General features: G+C 34.3%; 2 protein-coding genes across 3 annotated transcripts in view; one reads left to right on the top strand and one right to left on the bottom strand.

The window, feature by feature from the left end:
• The window catches only part of LOC129792487 (STAM-binding protein-like A), a 781,560-nt gene that overhangs the window by 338,446 nt on the left and 416,663 nt on the right, over positions 1-26,451 (top strand). The gene's annotated exons all lie outside the window — the stretch shown is intronic.
• Positions 20,371-26,451, bottom strand: part of LOC129792619 (SPEG neighbor protein-like) — a 27,093-nt gene continuing 21,012 nt past the window's right edge. The window contains exons 4-6 of one of the 2 annotated variants that reach the window (XM_055831873.1): positions 24,930-25,187; positions 24,666-24,869; positions 20,371-23,521 (exon numbers count right to left, since the gene is read on the bottom strand). In XM_055831873.1, the coding sequence (XP_055687848.1) occupies positions 24,733-24,869; positions 24,930-25,187 (395 nt within the window). In that variant the 3' untranslated portion in view covers positions 20,371-23,521; positions 24,666-24,732. Of the gene's footprint in view, positions 23,522-24,665; positions 25,188-26,451 lie in introns of both variants that reach the window. The other variant, XM_055831862.1, reaches the window with a different exon arrangement.

Genomic DNA, 26,451 nt, shown 5'->3' with positions numbered 1-26,451 from the left:
TTTTGTCCAATACATATTAGTCAACATAGAAACTGAAATGGCACTCACAGCAAAATGGTAAAAAATACATATATGTATAACGTACATAGTATTGCATAGAAATTTCATAAATTGCCATCTCCAACATTTTTCTATTACGGATGCTGCGGAAAGCAGAAAAAAAACAACCTGAACACATTAAAAGCATTAAAATAAAACAGGTTAAATTGTGGAAAGGTGAAGTCCTGGAAAAATTTTAATATGTCCTCCCTGTCCCCCTTTGCAACCGGATGCAAATGGATGGAGATTCTGAAAAGGAAATGAGATTCAAGATGCACTCAATTTATGCTGTGGTATTTAAAAAATAATTAAGAAACTCTCATAAAACCTAAAAAAACACGTAAGCAGGAAGACGCTGAAAAAGCTGATGCAAAGGATTTTTCCATATATTTTTGAGGATACTTTAGGGATTACAAAAACATCATAATTATGCTTTTTTTAGAGAAAATTATCCAGAAAATCAGATAGAAAATTATTTATGGGTGTTTTCTTATGCTTAAGTTTTGAAAGTTAATGAAAGCCCTGCTAAAAATGTATTTACGTGGCAAAGTTTCCCCGACTGACGGTATTTCAATTTTTGTAACATGAAAATAGGATTTCAGTTTGTTTCAGAATAATTTGAGAATCAAGGAAAATTTCCTTATTAATCATTCTCCACAATTTTCTGCAGAGAACATAAAATCCATAAAATCAGCTTGATGGAAAGGATGGAAAGAAGGTTAAACTTTGCATTTTAGGAGGAATTAATTTTTTTTTCATAAAAGCTCGTAATGATGTCTATTTAATAGAATGAGAACACACAAAGAGGAAAATGAGGGAAAATACAGAAATGCTTTTTTGCTGTGGGTAGTTCTGAAAATTATGAGAATTTAAATTCACGAAAAAATTAAGAACAATTTTAAACTCTGTTAAAGAACAATTAAAAATAGAAAATGCATAAGAGAGAGTTTTAAACATCTCATTTTCCGCCGTAGAATTTATTTTTCTCAGAACATTTTGTTCCTTGTCGGGAAATATGATATTTTAAGCTTCTCCCGCTTTTCCCTAATCTTCGTATTATGTTATATGAGCCCCGATCTTCCATTCTCATTTTATTTTAAATGTATATTCTCTTCTCAATGAAAAAAAAACTTTGTGTCGTAAAAATGCTTCAGGTTCGCCTTTGGTCATCTTCCTTATTCAAATATAGACAGAAAGCATTTTCCGAGCAATTCCTTTTTCCATAATTTGAAGCTTTTACACAGTTTTGTCAAATCTTTCTCTAAAAATATATTTTTTATTCTATTTAAGTCTTTAAATCACAAAAGAAATAAATCTTATTAGTTAAAAAGCAACCAGAAAATTGCAATAAATAAAGTTTACCTTGTTCAGGGGAATTTTCCATTTACACTGTGCGGTTTAATTAAGTTGTAAAAATTATATTTTGCAGATTTATTCCCATAAACCCTCCGTAAAGACTCTTTCTTTATCGGGATCGATGTTTTATGTATGTAAAATTTAGCATACAAAAAATTGAGGTAATGAACTCGAAATGCTGAGAGATGAAAGAAATTTTCTTCTTAAGCCACGAAATGGATTCATTCCATCCAGATATCCCTTTGTCTGAATTATTCTTTTTATCATATATTTTCCTCCATGCTACTTACGTTGTGTTTTATTCTGCATGCATGGCAATAGCATGGAAATCAATATCTTGAATTTCATCCATAGTAACGTGAAGGGGGTGGTTTGGATGGTTGAGCATTGGTATCCTATCGGAAGGTATTTCCATATCACACGGAACGTTCTCTTCCCAAAATACGTGAATCCGCAATAAAAAATGCTTTCGCAATCGCTTTGGCACCATTGTCTTGAGATTTTCTGTGTATAAATATACAAGTGGTTGTAAACTACGTGAATGAATTCGCCTCTCAAGGGGAGGAATTCAAATAAAATTTTTCATTAGTACATCACACCGGGGGTGTCACCCACTTCTGAGAAATCCACTCGTCAAGTTGATGTGACGGAGGTGGCGCAATATTGGATCTCTGCAATGTAATTCATATTCTCTCGCAACTTGAATTCTGCGGATTCATCAAATATAATGAATCAAAGAGTGGTACAGTACACATTTTTTTTGGATTTTTCATCCCCATGCTATTGACTAAATTGCTATTTGTAAAACAGAAAAAGGAAATGGAATAAAAAATACGTAACAAAATATTTTATACATACATATGTAACTCTATATGTACAATTTTTTATCTTTTGTCATGCAATTACTTCTACAACTCCTTGATTTTTTTTTTTTTTTTGTAATAAAAACTAATAAGAGGCAGGAATTTTTCTAAAAGAAACGGTAGGATATTGTGTTACAGAATAAATAAAGAAAATAAGCTTCAAAGGGTACTGAACAGACACAAAGGAATTAAACTTTAATTTAATTTTAATGAATAAAAATTCGTTGTATTAGTTCAAAACTTTTCATTCAAATATTTTATAAGTTCCTTTGAAGTTTTCAAATGTGATTTTTCATTAAATAAAACGTACAAAATCCTAGCTTCGGAAACCTTATAAGATGTCTGTATAATCTCTGAATCTGTGTTACCATGAATCTGACGAATAGAATGAAGAGATATATAGGTACTGTTTGGTATATATTTTATTTAAAGAAAATTTCTTAGAAAATCATATGTTTAGCTTACTACATAATTCATACATTGATGGAAGCAATTACTTTCTCTATGTCATTTATATGTGTCTTTTAAATACATTTAAAAGTTAAATTATATATATTCCACATGAAAATTACTCATCAAAAGCGTCAAAGCATCAAAGCTTTTGGATCAACTTCATTTGAAAAAGATTTATCTCCAAATACTTTATATAAAGAATTGTACTCATATTTTCTTCTCATTTTTGCATCTCTACACCATCTCTACAAACCCTATACACGCCATATATACTCACGTAATTCATGTTGTATGTTATATATGTGCTCATGCATATAGTGCCATGGTTCCTGATTTGCGAGCGAAAGAAAAGGATCATGAAGAATGTTTATAGAAAATTTCCATGGTATTTCTTCTTGTGCTTCCTTTACCATCTCAGCTTTCGCATTGTTTACTCTCATGGAAAGGGGATGAAGAAGACGATGACGACTCAATTCTGTTTTATTCCACGGGATTTCATTTGCGCGCCATTCCAGTATCGTGGCTTTCTCTGCTAGATTCTTCCGGAATCCCTAATGAACCCTCCGGTTTCGCATGCGGAGCCTTTTTTCTGCCACAATGGTATGGGGGGTATTCTCAGTTCCTTTCACGAGTGCGACAAGTGGGTAAATGTGATGGGTGCAGAAATAACATGTCACTCACATCTACTTGATGCTCAAATATTATTTTCTCTTTCGCAATTCTGAATATTTCCACTGCGTGAGTTTCATTTTTGGTTCCCAGAGAGGCATAGTCCCTGGACACCAAGGGGATGGTTTAACCTCATTTTCAGTGAAGAAAAGTCACTTTTTGTTGAACAAAATGTATGAGGAATTCTCGAATCTCGCTCAATCTCGACCGATTCCCGAGAAACACTTTAACTTTTTTTATATTAATAATGTTATTTCGATGATGAGAAGGGATCAACCGAGAGCTAATTAAATGTACTTTCGATTGCAAGTGGAATTGTGCAAACTGATCCCTTCTTTTGATCGGAAGAACCTGCTGCCTCACTAAAAGTACTGATTTCTCGGGGTTGGGCATCCCCCTGCTGGACACAAATGTGGAATTGGGATTGCAATACCCAAATTGTATGCCCTGCGGGGTTGGAGCTGAGTGCCAACTGGAATTCAGCCGGTTTGCGCGATATTTTATGTAGAAACTTTTATTAAATTTCATTAATAATTCTGATTGAAGAAAATAGAAATGTTTTTAAGAATAAAATCTTGTAGAAGGCTGAAAGATATTCAAGATTAACTATAAAGATCTCAAGTTTGTATGTAATTTCTAAAGATACACGTGAGAGCACAAAAAATGAATAAACTCCTCTACACGAGAAGTGTCTAAAGTTAAAAGCCTCTACCTAGAGTACCTCACTGTAAATTAAAGTTCTTTATTATTTGGTTTTGGGTGTTGTTAAGGAGTCTGAATCTTTTAATTATGTCCATATATAACTTGTATAATAAAATATACTGAGAGACCGTAAAATAAACTTTCAGCGCATGACTCTATCCGTTTGGGTCGTGCGGAAGAGTAAAAGAGGGCCAATTTGAATGGTTGATGACGATGATGACATTCAACATTTTGATGAAATTAATTAATTTCACCCCCTCAGACGGCCAGTGGGGCAAAATGGGGATGCGTGTAATGTAAATGTTGGTGGGAAAACATGTAGTATATACACCAGGAGGAGCGAGATGCTAGTGGCAGGAATCCACCGCGATAAATCACCAAGAGTACGCGTGAGTGAGACACAGTCATTTGGTAAAGTGCTTCCCAATGGGAGATCAACAGAGGCACATACACACATACAATCCCCAAGAAGTACAAGGGCAGAAATAAATCACAGAGAAAATCCATCCTCAGCCCTGCCTCCAACAGCGTTCCACCTTCTTCCACATAGCTAAGCTACTAAATTGTGTTGATCTTGTTCTTATGTCACCATAATAATTTCTCACGGGTGGGAAATTGACGATTTTATTCACTCACACACTGCTGTGTGTGTATTTGAGGAGCAAATCCACGAGGATAAAGCGATCATCGTACGGAAGTTCTAGCAGGAATCACAGCAGGGGAAATCCGGGGTACAGAGAAGGAGTTTGCTCTCTCTCAATCCACATGTTTACCCACCACGAAGAGCTCATGCACTCTTTCCGGTGGAAGTTGGGAAGATGATTTAATTGCATCCCAAATTAAAAGGAGGAAGCAATTGCAAAGTACCATCTCTAACATCATATATAGCTCTAGGACAATTTACCAAACGATTTCAAATGTGCTCATACGTATGACAATATTTGTCAAAGCTTCAGGTAGAGATATCTCTTGTGAGGATGATAATATCCTTTAAATTCTTTTCCTCATTTATATTTTCTACAAAAGAGGAACTGCTAGAAGGGCTGGGAGTAAAATAGGACATATTTTTAAGTAAAAGCTTTATCTTGTGCTCAAAGGAATAACTTATTGTAGGGGAACGTGGCCCAATTCGGACCGCCGCCCAATTGCGACCTCCCCTTTTTCTCGTAAATGACGATATATTATAAAATTAGTTTCAGTACATTATGTCAATCCTTCTGAAACAGAATTTAGGGGGTCGCAATTGGGCCACGTTCCCCTATACCTAATTTTTATTTAGACTGTTTAATGGTTTTTCAGAGAAATGGATTTTCAGGTCATTTTTCAGAACCACGTGTAATTTTACATTAAGCTCCCAAATGCTTATTTAAGCAAAAAAAAAAAAAAGATTTACAAGAAATAAATAATTTCTTTCCGGGTTTTTCGTCGGCAGTTGAAATTCCTTACCCAAAGAAACACAGAATCTTCCCAGAGCTTTCGGCCCCGCTCGGAGCCTTCTTCAGTGGCTAGCATAGAAAGGGGCGCTTTTTATTAAGGAAAATTTTACAATGGAAAATAATTTTCACTCACTCGATAGCGGGGAATTACTTCCCAATCTTCGGGTGTGTCAATACATAACTCTGGTAGCAACGTGGCATCAATAAACTAATAAAAATTAACAGAAAAATGAACATGAGAATTGAAAATAGAGAAAAACACCGGAAAAACAAGGAAAAACACCGGGGCCGAAAGCTCTGGGAAGATTCTGTGTTTCTTTGGGTAAGGAATTTCAACTGCCGACGAAAAACCCGGAAAGAAATTATTTATAAAAACGTCGGAAAAACCACATTGATTTACAAGAAAATCTGTAATTTTTTTTGCTTCAAAGCTTTGAAGCTTTGAAATATTCTAAGCTTTGAATATTTCTCGTATCTTTCGAAGTCTTCAAATAACTTTGAATATTTCAAAACATATTTGAAGCTTTGAACAATTCGAAGAGTTTTCGAAGGTTCGAATAATTCAAAGATTAATCAAGACTTCGAAAGATACGAGAAATATTCAAAGCTTAGAATATTTCAAAGAGTTCTGAAAGCTTCGAATTATTCAAGAATATTAGAAGTTAAAAAAAAAACAGGGGGGCAATAACTATGGCCTAAGGTGAACCATGAACGCAAGATTTGCGATCTTTATATGGAGTGATCGCAAGATCGCAAGTGTGAGCGCAAAAATGTATGGAGTGATCGCAAGATCGCAAGTGTGAGCGCAAAAATGTATGGAGTGATCGCAAGATCGCAAGTGTGACCGCAAAAATGTATGGAGTGATCGCAAGATCGCAAGTGTGACCGCAAAAATGTATGGAGTGATCGCAAGATCGCAAGTGTGACCGCAAAAATGTATGGAGTGATCGCAAGATCGCAAGATCGCAAGATTGAGCGCAAGCAACTGAACCATGAACGCAATAGTTATTGCCCCCCTGAAAAAAAATGAAAAATTGTTCGAAGTTTTGGATAACTCGAAGAGTAAGCGCAGCTTCGAATAATTTGAGGAGAAATCGAAGCCCAAACAATTCAAGTTGTATTCAAAGCTTGGAAAAATTTGAAGGTTATTCAAAGCTTTGAGTAATTTAAAGAGTAATTAGAAGATTTGAATAATTTTTATATTTGTTATTTTCGATGATTAGAAAATGCAATACAAATTTGAAACTCTGGGCTCATAATATCAAGAAAAAAAATAAAAAATTCATATGAAAAGAGAGCAAGATAATAAAATATTCTGAGATATTCGTTTTCCAACAATTGCGAATGATGAAAATATTCACGTGGAATATGAGAAATCCCCATTCCTTTATCCTTTCTCATCGTGGCAATGAGAATGACCAAAGAGATACGAAAAGGAAGCAGATCCTAGAAAAAAAAAACCACCAGTAGTGTAGAAAAAAAAATTTACTTGTGCTTAAGCTTTTTCAATGACGGCAATTTTGTGGCAATTGGGTTGTGAGGAATTCTACCTCATTGGGTTTTGAGATAGTGACACAAAATGGATGAATAAAATGGTTGTGGGGTTTATACATAGTTAAAAGATTTTTTTTCACCATTTCTGTGAAGTCTGTCACTTACCCCCACCCACGTAAACTTCTCTTGACCATCAGATTTCTGAATGAAAAGGCAACTGACGACGGGCAAAAAGTTTCTATATTGGTGTGTCCACCAAGAATTCATTGCAGAGTGTGTCCCACATGTGAAAAAAAGAGATTGAAAAAGTAAATTCTTGGACATACTGATATGATGTGAAATATGTGGGTGGTACCCTTTTAGCCCATACATATACAACATCCTCGTGCACATAGAGCTCATTCAGAGCGGACGGTTAGGAGAGCTTGTGAAAAAGCTCTACTATGGAAATATTCTATCCCACCCGATGGATGTGCTTTTGTTAAGGGTTGTGCCACTAACGCTAACAGCGAAATCTTCACTCACTGTGTATAGTGCTAAAGATTGCGGTCTTATTGAGCACAAAGCAAAGTGGAGAGTGTACGGCGAGTGGCAAAAAATAAATGTTGAATTTTGAAAGCACACAGAATTCTATCTGTGTGAATACTTCCTCCTGCCTCCCCGCACACCCCCCGAGGCCCATGACTAAAGCCCTAAGTGACTGAGAAGAGGAAGAAGACCCCTTGAAAGGGAAAAAAGCCACATTGATACCCTGAGAATTAGCAAAGCTAAATATCTCTCCCACTTTCCCATGGGGTCCTCACACAATAGCAATTGTTTGTAATGTGGGGGTATGGAAGTAAAACGATGTGAAAAAACAATTAAGAGTAATTGAATTGGATACAGAAAAAAAAACGAAAACCACAGAATCTCTTTGCTTTTTTTCTTTTTAGAATCTTTTCTCTGTATGCTTATGTAAATGTTGGAGAATAGAATATATAGTGAAATTTGAATGAAATTGTATAACAAACCATAAGAACACAGGATATGGAGGAGATATTTTCTGTAAAAATATTTGCAATGGTTGGAAAATTTTCATCTAATGGCTTTTTGCAGGGTTCCCAATTCAAATGAAGCACTTCCAGAAGAATGAGTAACCACATTTTCTCCCACAATGGTGGTGGCTATTCGTATGACCATTTCATCGCATTGCTTCTTTTGCATTTTTTGAATTTTGCAGACGAAGAAAAAGTTATATTTATGCTTAAATGATGATGCAAGAACTTACAAGAGATGGAAAATATGCCGGCAATGCACGAAATGAGTTACATTAAAAAAATTAATTACTAATGTAATACTATTTCATTACACACCACCATTCATACAATTATCGACGTATTTTTGCTAATTAGACCCTAAAATCACTAAAGCATACTAAGTATTAAAGGGATTCATATATTGCGGTTCTATACCAGAGTAATTAGTAGGTCATTGTGTTCCAACATTTTACATTTGAATGAAATTAACATAATTTGAATTAACTATTATGGAACTCATATAAAAATTTAGCAGCGTTCATCAGCAGAATGAGGATAAAGCAAAGGAAAGATTTTTATATCATTTTCTTGCTGTATTTTTATCATCATAGATGGATAAAAAAATCTCTCTTGTTATTCACTCCGTCATATTATTATTTATTCTTCTCCCGCATAAGTTTGTAGGAATTTAATTAAACGACTTTAAAGTTCTTAAAGCAGACATTTAAGGCTTGTGTTGTCAAAAAAATCTAAAATCTGCGTTTTATTATGTTTTTAGACTCTTTCTACACAGTACGTATGGAGAATTTACATGAATTCCATGAATTCATAAAACTGATGCAAAATACGGGAGCTTTTTTCTGTTTCTACGAATAATTCTTTCACAAATAGGGGTTAGTATTTATTACATTTCTCTAACATGTAAATTTGTAAAAAAAAAATCCCTCATCTACATGAACCATCCCTGTAAAACAGAGGGTAGGATTATATATATGCATTTTCTCTTCCCCATTATCACTAAAAGCTTTCACCTTTGTTCCCCTTATGTCACAGGGTGGTGATTTTTTATGGGACAAACGGGACAAACACGCACTGTGACAGCTTTGAGCACATCCCTCATACCACATTTTCAAGGGAAAATGATGCTTTCTCTCTAAATAATCACCATTTAGCGTAATGGTTTTACGCGGAAACATGTTTATTTGAAAATGCGAAAGGATGTAATGGGAGTTACTTAAATTTTACTATTTTCCCCTGGAAAATGTAAATGATTTGATCGAGAAGAATTTTGTGACGCAAAAATTCTCTGTAAATTATATTTTTATCCTCTATTTTATGGTTTTTCTTTTAAATGTATATTTATAAAATCATGGAAAATTGAACATTTGAATACGTAAAAAAAATGATATAGGTATATAAAACACCCGATATATATAGAGGGTTAGGGTTGGTGTGGTTGGAGTGTGAAAGTGGGAAATAAAAAGGCTGTGAAAATTGCAGCTAAAGCTTCTCCATTTACTGAAAAACTCACTTTTCGTCCTTTTGCCGGCTATAAATACACCGGAGGGTGAAAGACGAAAATGGCTCCGTGGGCCAAATTGCATGAAACATATGAGGAAATAGTTGTGGAAAATGGTAAGTAAATTGACGCTTTTTTTCCCTCACTCTCTATATAATAATATGGTTTGGGGGGTGTGGGACGTGGGGAATTTTTTTTTCCTCTCTGGTTCAACCCACCCAAGAATACACAATTTTATGATCTCGTCATTCATGAAAGCACAATTGGCCATTTATGATAAAGAGGGGATCCCAAAGGCATAAAAAAGAAAAGAAGATAAGGTGTCTGTGTGGAATATTTCCACAATTCCATCCCCCAAATTGTACCACCCTTCACACAAATTTTTCCCCTTGCTCGACCCAAAGTCGTCCTGTTTACTTCATCCGCGTGCAGGCGAACTTGCTCGCTCCCCATTGCGAACCGGACGAATGGCCGTCCAGAAGGGGAGGATTGTGTTGATCTAATCGAAAAGATTTGCGGCTACTCGTAAGTCTTACCCTCACCCCACAAACCCTATTATTTCCGACACAGAGGCCTTTCCGTGACCCTCCCCTGGCTAAATATACATATCCACAAAATAAGCTTTTCTCTTCGCTTGAGTGACCACACAGTAAGATCAAAAGATGAGAAATTCCCGCAAGGATTATATTGAGGTTCTCACATGAAATAAGTTCCCTTCCTAGAGGATGAATTAATATTAAAAATAATTAATATCTCTCCTCAACTCATCTGCGTTCTCATCATATGCGTATTATATGTATGAGAAAACATTTTACCCATGTTCTCCTACTTCTTTATACCCACATGAAGGATTAAGTATTAATTCATAAATAAAATTAATTCTCTAAACACAGAGTTAATTTTAAAAAATATTGTTAAGTTCCATTATAAAGCTTAATCAACGTTCTTGGGAAATTGGTAGCTCTTGTTTAATCTATGAACCATTTGCTATCTCCACTCTACAGTGGTGGAGTATGTGGAGAGAGGTTCTTATAATACCAATTAAATCATGACATGATGCTTCTTAATATCAACTATGTATATTCTCTACGTATATGTACAAAAATCTGGACGCTTTTCTAAATCAACTATGTGCTCTTGTAATTTTCCAACATGAGAGAACCCTCTTATCTCCGTCTATTCATTAAAGAGCTCACTCTTGTCCACATAGGGTTGTTAGTGCTGAAATTTATTTTCACGTGGATTTAAATTTAAATCGTTTTTAAGATCAAGATTGTGTCTCTAGAAAAAAAAATCTGAAACTCCACAATCTCTATCGATTTCTTTTGATTTATCCTTTATAAGCTTTTCGTTTTCTTTAAAAAAAAATCAGCAATACCACCCCTGATCGTGTCTGATGCATACTAATGCAATATATTATGTATGCGGTGTCTAGAAGTTGTTCAACATATAGTTTAAAAAGTCTAGGAATCGTCAAGTGTAATTTTTCCCTCGTAAAAGTTTCCTCTCTTCGTGGAATTTCAGGTGATTCTTGAGCAATATAATGTCAATCAATAAAAATAAATTGAATTTGTTGCCGTGAAAATTCATTGGAATCAAAAGTATTTCTATTAATACAAAATGAAAAAGATTTTTTTTGTCTACTTCATTGCCAATTATTTCTCTTACGCATCTACCTTTTACCTATATCCTAGAGACAAAGCTATAAGAGACATTTAGAGAGCCTTGTCGCATGTAGAGGGTGTCCGTTGGGGAAAAGTAATTTGCACTTAAGTGTTGAGGAAAGAATTTCAATTAAATGCGAAATAAAACTCCACCTGATACACCCTGATATTGATACAGAAAAAAAACTCACAAATAGGTAAAATAAAATTTTATCTAATAGAGCTTACACAACATTACCTTATGAGGGAGATTAACCCTATATGGGTTTTATGTGCTTTATTTTTCCTGCACCCCTTTTTGTGTGCCATTTTTATTCATCCAACTTGTGGTACAAATATCACGACCTCTATTTAAACTTCAATTTAATAGCCATGTCGCATTACAGGGGGCATGAACTTTAATCCCAATCCCCGCACAATCACTCGTTGGTTTTGTACATATTATAATGGCGGGGAAAAAGAGCAATTTGGAAAATTTAATTCCAACATAAAACCGCCATTTTCTACATAGCACACATACACATTTTATCGAAATAATTTATTTGTTCTTACGTTATTTTCCGCAAGAGGAGTCAGAGAAGAAAATAACCCAATCAGATTTTTTGTTAAAAAAAATTATATTATTCTTAGGTAGAAAAAATTTAGTTTCTTTTTCATAAGAAAACTTTATTCTGCAAAAACTTGAAAGGGATTGTGAATTAACTTACCCTCACAACTAATTTAATCAACCGTCCCATTTAGCTGGAGATTTACGTGATTTGAGTACATTTTCATTAAGAATAAAAAAAAATAATTGCATAAAAATCTACATTTTCTGCCACTAAAATCAATTTGTATTTAAATTTTTGCTTTCGTGTAGTGCACTGTTTAATAAGCTATGTACATTTTTTATGTACTGTACCTATATAGAATTTCAAAACGATAAAATGATACATTTCAATCCATGAAAACAGAACAGAGTAGAGAAATTTGCCAATGCTACTTTATCGAATAATTCAGAGTCTTTGGAGGAAATCTCTGTATCACCGCCCACTACTAATCTTTCACCACCTACGTCTGCCAAGAACTTTTATATGGTTTCGAAATAAACGTGCTGTGTGGGCGGATGGATTTACTTGCTCAATACAGTGCCAAATGTGAAAAAAGATGAACCAATATAATTATTGGAGCACGCCAATTACCCACAGTTGTGCCAATTTTCTCTTTGAAAATTGTAATTGTTAGATAAATATTCCCTTGAACTCATGAAGATTGTTCAGAAATTATTGAGAATTGACTTGTTTAAATTCAAAAATTTCCTTTTATTGTTATGCTTTCAAGACTGTCAGGATAAGTTATCCTGTAAACAATTTGTGAGCAAATGTCAAGTATTTGATCTCAATCTGGAGATCTTAACTTCTATTTCTTTTATGTTAAAAACCGTAGCTTTAAACCGTGATATTTTTATCCGTTAAAGATAATCATCATTATGTTTCATTTTTGATTTTTTTTTATTTTCATAACAGATTAAAAAATAATTCAAAAATTGTATTTATTTTATTTGTACTGATTTTCCCCCGAAATACAATATTGTAATGCACAAGTATACACTTATTTATGTCGAAAATTTAATGTACATCAATAAATTAATAGAGTTAAATACGATGAAATATTGAAGTATCCTCCACTGGGGTATTAAGTGCAATTCACATGCATCATTATTCCCAATAATCTCTTTATGCAAATTTAATTAATTAATTATTGTAGCATAATGCACACAGATACTTTTACTATATGTAAGTAAACATCCCTATATCAACCTATGTATGTACATAATAAAAAGTCGCGTATTTTGGTCTGTTGGTAATCATCACTTCTGTTCGGTTATGCATTCTATATATACCGCTTCTCTGATCTTGATGAAAGATCCAGAGGTTCCTACAAGAAACTAATGGTATATTCAAATCTCATTTTTACTTAAAAACAGCTTTGTTTCTGCATGTTATAAAGATTTTTTTAAAATATTTAATTGGAAAAAAATTAAAAATGGCGAAATATCAATTTTTAAACAAAGATAACTCTTTAGTCATTATACTAGGTGGCGCATAAGTTAATGCATGATTTTGCATGTAAAGCAGCCTTAAATCATGCATTAACTTATGCGCCACTCTGTATAATCAACTTATGTCGCTGAAGTACAGTGCAAGTTCACATTAACGAATAATGGGATGAGTAGAGTGTGTAGAGTAGTATATGTAAAAGAAAATCTAAAATCATCATGAAGTTTTTGAATAGTTCTAGTAGTAGTTACGATCGTGATTGTAAATTTATACGATACAAGCTGTATCGTAAAAAGTGTTCTTGAGTCAATAATTGATGGATATTGTGATCCATTAATGCACTTTGTGTTTTCAATGCCCAAAAACGAAACTATCAGACGACCGGAACAACTAACCTTTACGACCATTTGAACTTTGTCGGAAAGTGAGCTACAAATTTATGAAGCGAACTGTTCTGCCCAGAAGTCAATAAGGTTCAATTCGTTGAAAATGCTGACTTTATGGGACATCAAAAATATAATTTACGCTGGTCCTGAAAACTTTTGTTTTTTTTACAGAGTATTTATTTCTTCAATTTTGTTCTATGAGTGTTCAACTTTGTAAATATCTCACAACACTTTATGTATTTGTGTAAAAATTTATTTTAAGAATTAAAATTTGTTTTATAACATAAAATTTGTGGTTTTAAAAAAATCCTCTATCATGTTCTTTCGGTTGATATTAAGGATTTCTCCCTCTCGGGGACAGCACTTATGGCTGTAGTGGGTAGCCCTTTTGTGAAGCCCAATTGCAGGTCTGTCCCTCTTCCCCGTTTCACACACTGAGGGGAGAAACAGAAAATAGTATGTCCGGGAATGTTATGTCACTGAAGTTTACTGGAAACATTTAAACAGTCTTGTTTTAATGCTGTCGTCAAATGCCCCAAAAAACAAGCGTATCAATCGGTCATAAATCGATATTTTGTTATATTTGTTAGATATAAGGTTTATTGAAGAAAGCTTTTATTTTTACAACATTTTATAATCTTCAGATTATTAATTTAATTCCATATAATTATGCGAAGAAAAAAAATGAAACATCTCCAAAGGCAGTAAATCAAAAGGATTAAATTGCGAAAGTTGTTTGTAGCGTATTATACAACCCCCGGCACATTTAATAATTTTGTGAGTAATTAAATATAAATGGCATTTGTATATAGTTGAGTAATTCAACTACTGTTCCACAGGGTTTATGTTTTGCAAAAGTTTAAGCAGCATTATTGTACTGTGAGTGAGTTATGGTGTATTGAATTCTTAGGCAAGCAACACCAGCAGAGATGAAACTCTCAGTGAAAATTGTACTTTCTCCTGTTTCACTTGTGCCATCCTTAATTCTCCCAAATGGTAGTCCAGGAAAGTTTTCGGGATGTAGTTGGGAGGCTGTAAACGAGAGACTCTTCACCGAGAGTGGCTTTCAGCCCATGGGAGACATTAATAGTTTTGCTGGCTTTTCAGTTTGCATCTAATTTTGCAATTAAAGTAAAATATAGGTTTTCCATCGTGCCGTGAAATTAGTTAATTACGAAGAGCACGCGGCAAAATGTTTCCAAGTACCGCAGTATGCAAGAGCTGAGGGAAGCACGAATGTTTCTGTGAATGCGGAGGAAGGGTGCAAAGAGTGGCCATGGGTAGCATGACATAGGGCAACCCACACACCTTCTTTCTCGCCAATGCTGCCATGTTATGCTGTTTTGCTTTTAGCATCTTTTGCACTAGTTCATGGTGTAGTTGTGTGGAGAAAACCATCCTTCTCCACATTGAGGTAACATTTTAGCCAAGAGGAATTCTCGCATATTGGATGGAAATTGGATTTTGGGCTTGTGTGTCAGATTGTTGTGTCTGCAGTGGGAAAATGAGGAGAAAATGGGGACGAATGCGGCATGGTTTATCTCTCCTTCACGGTGAGATGCCATGAATGGGTGAAGGGGGTGAGGGACTGACGTCGTAGTAGCAGTATATATAGCACTTTTAGTCAGCAATAAGTGGGGAATCAGAAAACAATGGCATAAGAAACTTTTAATCGAATTCCCGAAAAGTTGAAGAACATTCCACGAACACAGGCTCCAGCGCAAGAGGCAATTTCACATAATCCCCTCCGCAATATGGCCTGGAAATCGCGAGAATGACAAAGAAGCTAAATCGACGAAAAAAGCTCTGGAATAACGTCATGCCAGCACTAAAATTTTCTCCCGAAACTACATATAAAGGAAAATTTCTTGATTTTACTTCCTGTTTTTGTTCATTCTTCACTTCTTTTTTTCCCCATAAACTTAAATGTTAAAGATGGGAATATGTAGTATTGAGTAAGATATACTTGTGACGCTTGGACCAAAAGAACGGAACTGTGGTACGATATGAAAGGTAAAAGGATTGTGTACGTGTTATATGTGAGTGAGAATTTTTGGTAAAATTTTTCTATTGTGGCGAGATTTTTGCACGGATGTTATGAAGAACTCAATTTCTGCGATAACATTTTAAAGTTCTTGGACACCATCCAAAGTATCCTCATTGAATTTTAGGACTTTTCTCTTGGATTGAATTTTCTCTCATAAATGACAGAAAGGAAATTGTCTTTTTCCTAATTTTATTTCATTAATAAACCTTCAATGAACTTCCTGATGGAGTTCCAGGAGAAAATTTTAGTGAAGAATATTTTTGTTCAATTTACTAGATGAGAATCGGTGAGTAAAGGTACAGCGGAGGTTGCAGAAATATTTGAATGAGATTTCAAATAAATTTTCAAAGCTCTAAGAAACGTTTTTGTTGAATTTTCTGAACGTATTCTAAATGAATGAGTCAATTCAAGAGATTTTTGAAGACCATCTTAGAATGGTTCTTGTGGAAATTTCCTAGAAAACCAAGCACTCAATCTTAAATGTAAAGGATTTTTCCTTGGATTCTTCTCAGAATTTTCCTTACATCCTAAAAGCTACAAAAATAATCCTTAAGTGTTTTTTTCTACATATAAAATAGTATCAAGTTGCACTTAAAGTCAACCTGAAAATTGAAATTGAATAAATAAAAGAAATAGAAAATTCAATGAAAAACTTATTTTCATATTGGTGCCGGATTGGTAATTTCTATGAGAATACCTTGAATACCGCTGTGGGATATTGCATAAAACTTTTCTTTTCCTCACAATCCCTCACTGCTTGCCAACGTTCATACCTTTTAGAGGCTGAATAATTTCGCAAAATATACAAATGGAACAAACATTCGCGGAATTGCAAAGTATACAAACTTAAATTGAATCAGTCGTATGCGGTCCGTTGGGGATTCTTGGTGGATTTTCATTTTGCAAACGAAGAAAAATTCACAAGAGTGAGAAAAACAAGAATGTGAGTCGAAGCATCTTTCCTCGAGCACCTATACGCGCGAGATTGTTCAAGTGAAAAGTTGGGAAAGCCACCTTATGCGGAGCCCACCCCCTGCTCAGTAAATTTATCACCGTCGTACGCCACAACATTTGTCCTCGCTGGCAAACACACCGCATAAGATATACACACACAAGAAGGCAGGTGACAAGCGCCCCGGGATTTTTAGCGTGGGACTATTTTGAGCACCCGCTCACCCCCTCAGGTGAGTAAATGAGCCGTCGTCATTGTCGTTGTCGTCGTAATCACCTAAGAAGAAGAAGCACCCAAGTCGTTCCACCCGAGCTTTCTTGCGCCGGTAAATGAGAATTCCTCAAACATTCCCATCGAGCAATCTTCTCCAAGCTTGTGCGAATCTCACACCCACCCTCTGCGACACCTCATCGATCTTATGGGCATGGATTTCGCCATCCACCAGACGCTATATACGCTTCACGGGCAAATTGTTCCCCCATTACAGTCACACCAAATAGTCAAGTCGCCTAAATTTCACATCCTCCATTCATTCTCATCAAATCAATTTTCATGCCCCCCGTCCCTCGCGACCCCACACCCCCTTTTTTCGCGGTAAGAGGTTTTCCGAGGTCCATAAATTTTGGGTGAAAATTGAAAGAAAGGGACATTTAGAAGGGATCTACATTAAAGTACAAATACTCAACTTTAATGTTCCTGCTGTACACAATGTTTTCTTATCATTTTCACGCGGAAAAAGGCATGTGATAACGCGCAGACGTGAATGAAGTTAGTATTTTACAACGTGCGGAGGATTGTTTGGAGGATCAAATTACAAAACGTTGTAATTTAAGCCATCAGTTGAGGAAGAGGCATAAAAAGTTGAATTTCAGTTCAGAGTGTTATGCAGAAAAATTTCGAAAAATGCTACAAAACGATATTTGAGAAAATCTTTTCCAGGGAATGATGAAGTTTTTGTTTCCCGAAGCCTTAAATTCTTTGTATCTTCTGAGAATGTTTTCGATGTTCTCTAAAAATAGATTTTATCATCTTTCTAGGTTAGCGATACCTGCATTTTCAACATTTCTTCATCCATTCGATCTATTCCATCATTGAAAAGTCGCGTATCATTGTTGTTCACACCTTATTTTTGAAATTTTATTCAAAGAATTATTTATTGTTCATTTAATTAATCTCTTTTGGTATTTATGGAAAATGTGTTAAATTATTTCCAAGAATTTCATAAATTAAATCCACTCTATTTTTCATTTCACATTTAGTAATAATCTGATCGGTTTAATTGTGTCAAAATTAATATAAATGATTAGGGGAGACCGGGGTAAAAATAGTCATTTTGGAATTTTCAAATGCCAATTTCTCCCAAAATATAAATCGGAAAAATCGGAAAAAATTAGGGTGCAAAGCCTTACCAACCTATAATTTTTGACAGTAATTTGGAGGTTATCCGATCAGTACTTTAGGAGTTAAAAATGAAAATAGATTTTTGGCCCATTTCCCAAACTTTTGCGTATTGAGAAAAACGCGTTTTCCGAAGTTTTCCTTCAGCAATTTTCCAATCTGATAATTTTTCTCACTAGCTGGGTTACTACAGAAAACATTGCCAAGGTGTATTCTTCAATAACTTTTAATGATTTTTCTCTACAATTTTTTGAATCAAAACATACCCCTTGGGGTAGATCTAGTCATCCCATGTAAATCATATGGGAGATCCAAATTTTTGGCATATTTTCTATTCATTTGTTGCACAATGGCGTGTTTGAGAAAATTGCAAAATTCTCTGTTTTAGTGCGTATAAAAGTGAAATTCCTTGTCGCGGATCAAAAGGTGAGAAGTTTAGCTATCAACTACTATCAATCTCTCAGGTGGAAAATCATTGGAAATGTCGGAAAATTCGACCGACTTTATTTAGCCTACTGGTGACTATATTTACCCGCCGCGTTTAAAAAAAGTCAGAAGCGGAAGGGTTTAGGAAAAGCTCGAAAACTCATATTTCCCGTGGAGATAGAGAAAAGTGGTCTGAGACAAAGTTGTAGGCCAGGAAATTTCCTATAAGAATGACATATCGAGGAAATTTTCTTGCCCTTGGGGAATCCTGCAGATAAGGATTTATGCAAATTGACTATTTTTACCCCGGTCTCCCCTAAATATTTTCAGTAAACAGATATTTTTTAGATGGATTGGATTTATTCTATTAATATTACGTTGATATGTTTGAAGTTAAATTTATCATGAAACCTCGATGAATTAATTGATTAAAAATTGAAAATAAAGGAAAATCAAGTGAAATTGGTATTATTATATGTTTTAATTATTATATTTAATTAAAATTCCAGCAAAAATTCGTTTCACCCTAATTTTCCATTTATACTATATTTAAAACGTTCGGTAAATTTTCTTAATTGACTTTGAGCGCAAAAACTTTGGGCTTGAAAACTTTTTATTTTTAAAAACATCAAAAGAAATCGGTTAAAAGAAATATTTCAGAACTTATCCTTGTGGAAAATTTTAGAAATATTGAATGAAAATTGAATTTTCAGACTTTGTGAAAATTTCAAAAATGTTCCTATGCATATCCTGGTTAATTTTATGTTTTTGTCTTACTGCTGCGATGTTTGAAAGAGGTGCAAAAAATACGTTAATGGCGTTAATCAAGGGGATGGTTTAACCTCATTTTCAGTGAAGAAAAGTCACTTTTTGTTGAACAAAATGTATGAGGAATTCTCGAATCTCGCTCAATCTCGACCGATTCCCGAGAAACACTTTAACTTTTTTAATATTAATAATGTTATTTCGATAATGAGATAGGGATCAATCGAAAGCTAATTAAATGTACTTTCGATTGCAAGTGGAATTGTGCGAACTGATCCCTTATTTTGATCGGAAGAACCTGCTGCCTCACTAAAAGTACTGATTTCTCGGGGTTGGGCATCCCCCTGGCGTTAATAGATTGAAATCAGGGTTGAAAATGGATTAGGGTTCGTTTGAGAAGAAAAAAAGCTCCATTATGTATATTTTATTTTAAATAACATCAATAACGGTGATTGTTATGATGATAACGGTGCAAAAAAGTACAATGATGAATATAGCTCCGGGGGGTGATTTAGGGGTGTGATATTAGTCGAAGGTAAAACGCCTTTCGGGTGCTATTGAATTTTCCACCCTAACATTAATGTTACCGCGGATTTTGTCATATTGTGAAAATTTATACCTATGTGGCTTTTTTCAGCACACTCCCCTATTTTATTGAAAGGGGAGGGGGAGTGAATATACTAACGATAGATGTGGACTTAAACGTATTAAGGGTGATGATGCAAATTAAATATTGCTGTAATACTGATTGGTTTGGGAATAAAATGTATAATGGAAAATACGCCTCAATTATGTTCACAATTTAATTGAAAACAAGTTCCACATATGAATAAATATAACGCACGAATCGGCAAAATGGTATGCAAATATTCATAATTCATTATCGATGCACTAAATATTTGTTTATAAAATGCAAACGCGAAGAGTTTTCATGAAATTTTGATTATAATATTGTACTATGGGAAATTTTCTTTCATCAATTAAGGTTTTATAAAGTTAATATATTGATGAATTTTATATAGGTACCTACCTGTATGTATTTACCTACCTTTTCTTGTTCTCCAACATCATCATCAATACGTCGTACAGACAGTCAATTAATTGCGAGTGGAGTTGACAGTGTGCATTATTAATTTGTCTTCTGGCTTCTTTACCTATATTTTTCATTGAATTATTTATTATCTCATTATACATAATTTTTGCTATTTACATAAATTTTTTTATTTACAAAATCTCAAATACATTTCCTTCTCTTTTTTCTCTATTGGATTTATTCATTTTATTTTATTTTTAATTTTCCTATTATGATTCTTTTATTAAATACATCAGCTGGAGAAACATTCTATGTATGGGAGACCACATTGGTGATATATATTTTAAAACAAGTCTGTTAAAATGTATCAAAAACACAGCAAATAATGTTCCTTTTAGGTGTAGGTAGGTAATTAAATTGCCAAAATCATTGGAAATTTCAGGTTCAATAAATTTAAATGAGTCAGAATGATTTAGGTTTGGATTGCACAGAGAACGGTGGCGTGTACTTTTTATGGTATTATTTGTGAATTAAAATAAACATGCTATCAAAATTGAAGCATCTACCTATGAAAATTAATTTAAACACCTAATAAATGCAGCAATATTTCGGCAACATTAACATCAAAACTTTCACAAAAAGGAACAAGCATTAATTGGAAAACTCGATTATCGTGTTTTCCTTTTTTTTTTTTAAATTAATTTTCCACGGTCTATCAGGATCCGAAACATTGGCGGAGAAAATTAATTAAAAAAGAAACAGAGGATTAAGTTTAATTCCATAAGGTTTCTTCACATCTGCAGAATCTGTTTCAATACCCCAAAAAATCCATATAATTGCTTAAATTAAAAGTGGACTTTATGGTTTTTTTCTTTTTGGAGGTTTCTTATTCTTAAATTTAATTAAATTAATTTTAATGTATTAAAGTTAGTAGAATATCTAAAAAGGCGACTAATTTTTGAAAAAATTAAAATTACCTATCAAGACTTTGTAATATAATTTCCAACCTATATTGATGAGAAAATCAATAATGGTTTCTTGCAGGAAAATTGATGAAGCCTTTAGAGAATGGGAAAACTTAAAAATGTTGAGTTTGCAGACGTCTGGAGTTAGGAAAGTTTTTTAAGCTGGAATTATTTTTTTTTTCAAAGTATTTATGGTTGTCCCATAAAGCTCCGGAATTTCCCTCATATATTTTCAATTTTTTTTAAAGTTTTATCTGAACAAAATATTGGACAATCCAATATAAGCAACGTGAAAATGAAATTTTGCTTTTAATTTTTGTCAACATCCCATAATTATACATAACAATCTGATTGTTTGTACATATTGATCTATTGCATTATTGGGTACAAAATTAATAAAACATTGTTAATAATTATGTTCAATGAACTATTTTGTCATTCACTGAAATGTGCAAACCAGAGGAATTAAGGATATTTACAAGGTATTAAAATAATTTATTTTCAATTGGAAAACATTTGAAATTTTGCAATAAATTTTTAAAATCTATTACAAATTATTTTGATGTTGATTTGATTTATGTCCTGCGTTATGTAATAGATAGAATTAATTACCTTTTTGACAAAAAACTAGTTTTTTTTTAAACGAAACGTTGTGGAATTTAAACATAATTTCATAAAGTTTTTTTTGAATGCCTTCTCTGTTTTTGTCTACACGGTTTTGGTAATATCCTGACGATTTTAGGCACCCACATGGCCTACCTCTGTCAAGAATCAAATGATCTCTGACTGACGTGAATAACTCAATACTTGGCCCATGTGAAAAACATCCATCTATCCGAGTGTAGGCAATAAAAAGGGGCATTAATAAAGCATAAATATTTTTTTTAAATAAATTTTCTTCCAACTCCCACCAATGGTACGCTCTTTGTTTTTCCAACCGCGCTTTGAAATACATGAATAAATTGCAATATGCAGAAAAACTCCCCCTTTTTATGGGCAACATGCTTTATTAATTAATTTGATTTTCTGTGGGTGTATTGCAAAGGCATCCCATTTAATTTGATTGAGTAATAAAAAATTCAGTACTGGATATTTTTTGTGTGTATTTGATGACCGCCTATCCATGGGAAATTTTAAATTTTCCCTCATGTAATGCCTGTTTATAGGTGATGATGGTAAAAAATAACAATTTTTTCGGAGGGATGGGAGGGGATGGTAAAATATTTTATTCTACGCCGTTGCCTCAATAAGCCCATACGGTGCAAATGTTGGAAACACACAAGCATAACTAATGGTGAGGAAAGGTGAAAAGTTAATTGAAATAATACCATAATTTCCATATTTTCTGTTAACATATAAACATTTTTTTCTCACGCTCTCTTTGGCTAATTACTTTTGCAATTTTGGTGGGGTATATTGATTAGAACGGAAATTAATTTTGTAGGCTCTCTACACAACATTGTACACAGCGAGATCAGCCATTCTGAACGTCCAGTTGGGTGCACTCGCGTTCCCCATCAAGCTCATTTGGGGATTGATGCGAGATTAGGACTCTATCGGGAGCTCATGCTGTGCGACAGCATTCATTTGTTTCATACATAAGTACATAAGCAATATGAAAGGCAGTTTAATAATAATATTTTGGGTACGAGACAGAAATTAGGGTATGTGTGATGGGTGGCCTGGGAAAATTCTCATGAAGCTCCGAAATGAATGATGATGGCGAAAATTACTATTGATTTTATTTAAATTAAATATTTTCATAGTCCAATGCGTATATCACATTATTTATACACAGATCGTACACAGATATCTGAGGGGGTGGAAACATGTGGACTTTATCTCCTTCTCATCCCATTCACTTTACTCATTTTAGTAGAATTTCCTAATAAAAAGATTTTCTTTACTGTCTTATTATTTTGTATAGAAGGATCTAAAATATTTCAGCGCTTTTTTTTACTCTTGATTTTCTTTAATATTTATTAAGAACTCGTGTCAAATTTAATGTCTCATTGATCACATCTGTACATTTTGCAACTATTTTTATCTCTCTCTGCTCTATTTTGCTATCCATTTTCCATGGGATTTTTTTTATCATGTATGGTAACTAAAGTAAGGTTAGAGCAAATACATTTTGGTTTGAATGTTTCTGCTCAAGGTGATTTACGGAATAATACCTGGAGAGTGAGTTTTCCATGGGATTTACCCCGGGAAAATCCTTGTCTGCTTCCTTCCTGGAGTGGTTCATTTTTCAAGTATCAAGTAGTACCATGTCGAGTCGTTCACACATCTATCAGTTCTGTAAGATGTATGAAGAAGAATGGAAAAGATGTAAGCAAAATGCTTTTACAACATACGAGAAAGTTCGTTTGGTAATGAATTTTCAATAAGTTACATTGAGTGAGCATTAAGATGGGAAAAGCAGAATGAAATGCATCTGTATGTTTTCAAAAATTTATATTTCATTTTAATTGTACATTAGTATGAAAAGCTTCCCAAACTAAAATGTACTGTAACTTTTTTTTCCCTTAAACTCTTTTATTTTCATAAATTCTTCAAAAAGATTTTTTACGGGAAGCCCGAAGGAGTTTATTCATTAAAATGCTTTTATTGTAAAACTTTTTTTTTAAGTTCCGAGAAAATCGCATGAATATCCGTAGAATACTGCTACAGATGAAAAACTCGGAAGGAATTGTAATAAATTAACAATGACATCGGGAAATTCACTTAATTCTCATGACGTGTAGATGAATAACAGACATGGAAAATGTTGCAGAGGATCATAAAATATTCATAAAAACCCAATCAGGACCTAATTTTTTGCGTTTGAAAGGTAAAATTTAGATTTTTACCACGAATCACAGAACCGTTCATGAATTGTACCTCATTATACGTTTTTTTATGCCTGCAGCAGATGCATCACTGCTCCATTAATGATTTATGTTATTATTATAGGGAAGTATATGTGTAAAAAATTTTCACCATCTGCTCGAAAATATATGTATAATTTCGCTTTAAAAAAATCACGTGAAGAATAAAAACAACAAAATATACAAAATATAATTTTTATTATACGATGTTTATTCTGTGGATGCTCTCAAAAGACATATCTCAATCAGAACGACTTTCGCATAATTTACATAAATTCAACTTTGAAGAAACAATAAAATTTATTGAATTTTGGGAAAATAAACGTGTCTGTATAACCCAGAGAACACGAAAGGGTTAAGAATTTTTTTTTCTAAATATTAAGCTAATTCTAATTAACGGAAATAGTAAAAAATATCTCCACGGCTCTTCATTTATTATATGTTTTAGCTGTTTTTTTTTTAAATTTATCAAGTAGGTATTTTTTTTAATAACGACGTGATTGCCCCAAAATGAATAAACTCTTCTGCATCAATTAAGCTAAAATTAAGAGAATAAGCCGGATATAAGCTCACCTTTAATTTGGGCCAGTGCAGTGGTTGGTAATGGCACTATGATGCATTAGAGAATGGTCAACACTCATCATCTGATGCCAAAAATGAGAATGGCGAGAAGAATAAATAATGACCAGCTGTGTGATGATGACGACGCGCTGGTTTCGTGCTGCATAGCGGCGCGGTGCTCGCTCTTGATCACGTGCACCACGACGCTGGCTTGATCTGGAAGCCAAGACCATGGGATGACACCGTCACTTCTATAATACAGGTCGATGAACTCACCCGAATTGCTTGGGGAGCAGGTGTAATTGCCAGAATCGGCGGGCGTGGCCCGTGCAATCACGAGCTTACTCGTACGTGTCTGACGTTCCGTGAGGACATTAATGCCGCCTCTCTGTGAATAGTTTATAAGACGGCCGTCCTTATACCAGTAGATGAAGGATGGCGGCGCAGGGGCTTGGATGGCGACACACGTGAGATTTATGTCGCTGCCACTCTTGATGAATAGTTCGGGATTACCCAGAATTTTCGCTTTCGAAACTGGTGGTATACCCATCATTCATGGCGTGGCCACACGAACGCGCGCGAGTTGATCGCGCAATGGATGGAAAAGGAGGAAGACATAAAAAGAGATTAGATTATGGATTAACACATAAAGGACTTTATGGCACTTTTTTGTGACCCATTTTGATCAAATCACCCACACACAAATTGAGAGATAATTTTCGCATTTTTTGACCCGCCCACCCAAAGCACCGCGATGGGTGTTTCGCGGCGTGGAAAGATTGATAAATATTAGCTTTAGCCACGACCACGTTATTAATAATTACCCCTCGATAGACTTATAAATACACACAGTGTCATTCATCTTAATCATTCTACAAAATACCCCATTTTCACATACACAAGATAAGGGGTTTTTGATACAAATGAGGAGAAAAACAAACAATTGAGGGAGACGTAAATTCGCTTTATACCATGCGGTGCCTCGGCACTTGCGGAAAACGCACTTGCGGACTTGGCTGATTTTACGACACTTGCGGACAGAGAAGGCTACCTGGGTACGAAAGGGATTTACCCTAGACATATGCGGACTCCGGAGGGTAGGTAGAATTTTGAGCATCGACAAATTTGCCACTTGCGAACAGTATGCGGCCAGCAAAAGGGGCCTTCTGTATGTGTGTGATCCGAAGGCGCAGTGTGGGTTGTGAAAACTTTAAAAATTAGCTAATCGTTCATTAATTCAAAATTCTTCAAAACGATTTTTCTTTTACGATTTTTAGCTCTCCATGCCCCTGCCCCAAGGGGTGTTTATCTGAATGAAAATCTTCGGATTATTCGCTAAAAATTCGGATGATTCGCCAAGATTCAGATTATTCGCCTAGATTCGATTGATTCGCCAATATTCGGTTTATTTGTTAAGATTCGGTAGATTCGTCTATATTTTTGATGCACAAATATTACTTTTTAGGCAAAAAACTATAGCTTTTAAACATTTCGCGTATTATAGACGTACCTAAATATATTTGTTTGAAGTTTTTAAACTTGGTTTCAAATTTAGAACGATTTTTTAAAAATAAGGGAGTCTCAAATCGTCGTAAAATTCGATTCCCTAAGTTCGGGTTCAAATTGTGCTTAATAGCACATTTTATAAGTCACATATTTGCGTAGTAGAACTGCTTTTTTTCGTCCAGCTTTTTGTTGGTCAAGCATACTCATCATTTGTAGGAAAACTTCAAAGATATTCTGTGTTAGGTGGCTTATATCAAAAAGTACCCAGTACTCTGCGAGGATACCACTGCTT

Source organism: Lutzomyia longipalpis, chromosome 1 (genome assembly GCF_024334085.1).
Source record: "Lutzomyia longipalpis isolate SR_M1_2022 chromosome 1, ASM2433408v1".
In the NCBI taxonomy this organism is placed as follows: Eukaryota; Metazoa; Arthropoda; class Insecta; order Diptera; family Psychodidae; genus Lutzomyia; species Lutzomyia longipalpis.
Note: the sequence above shows the minus strand (reverse complement) of the source record. Positions and strands in the feature narration are given on the sequence as shown.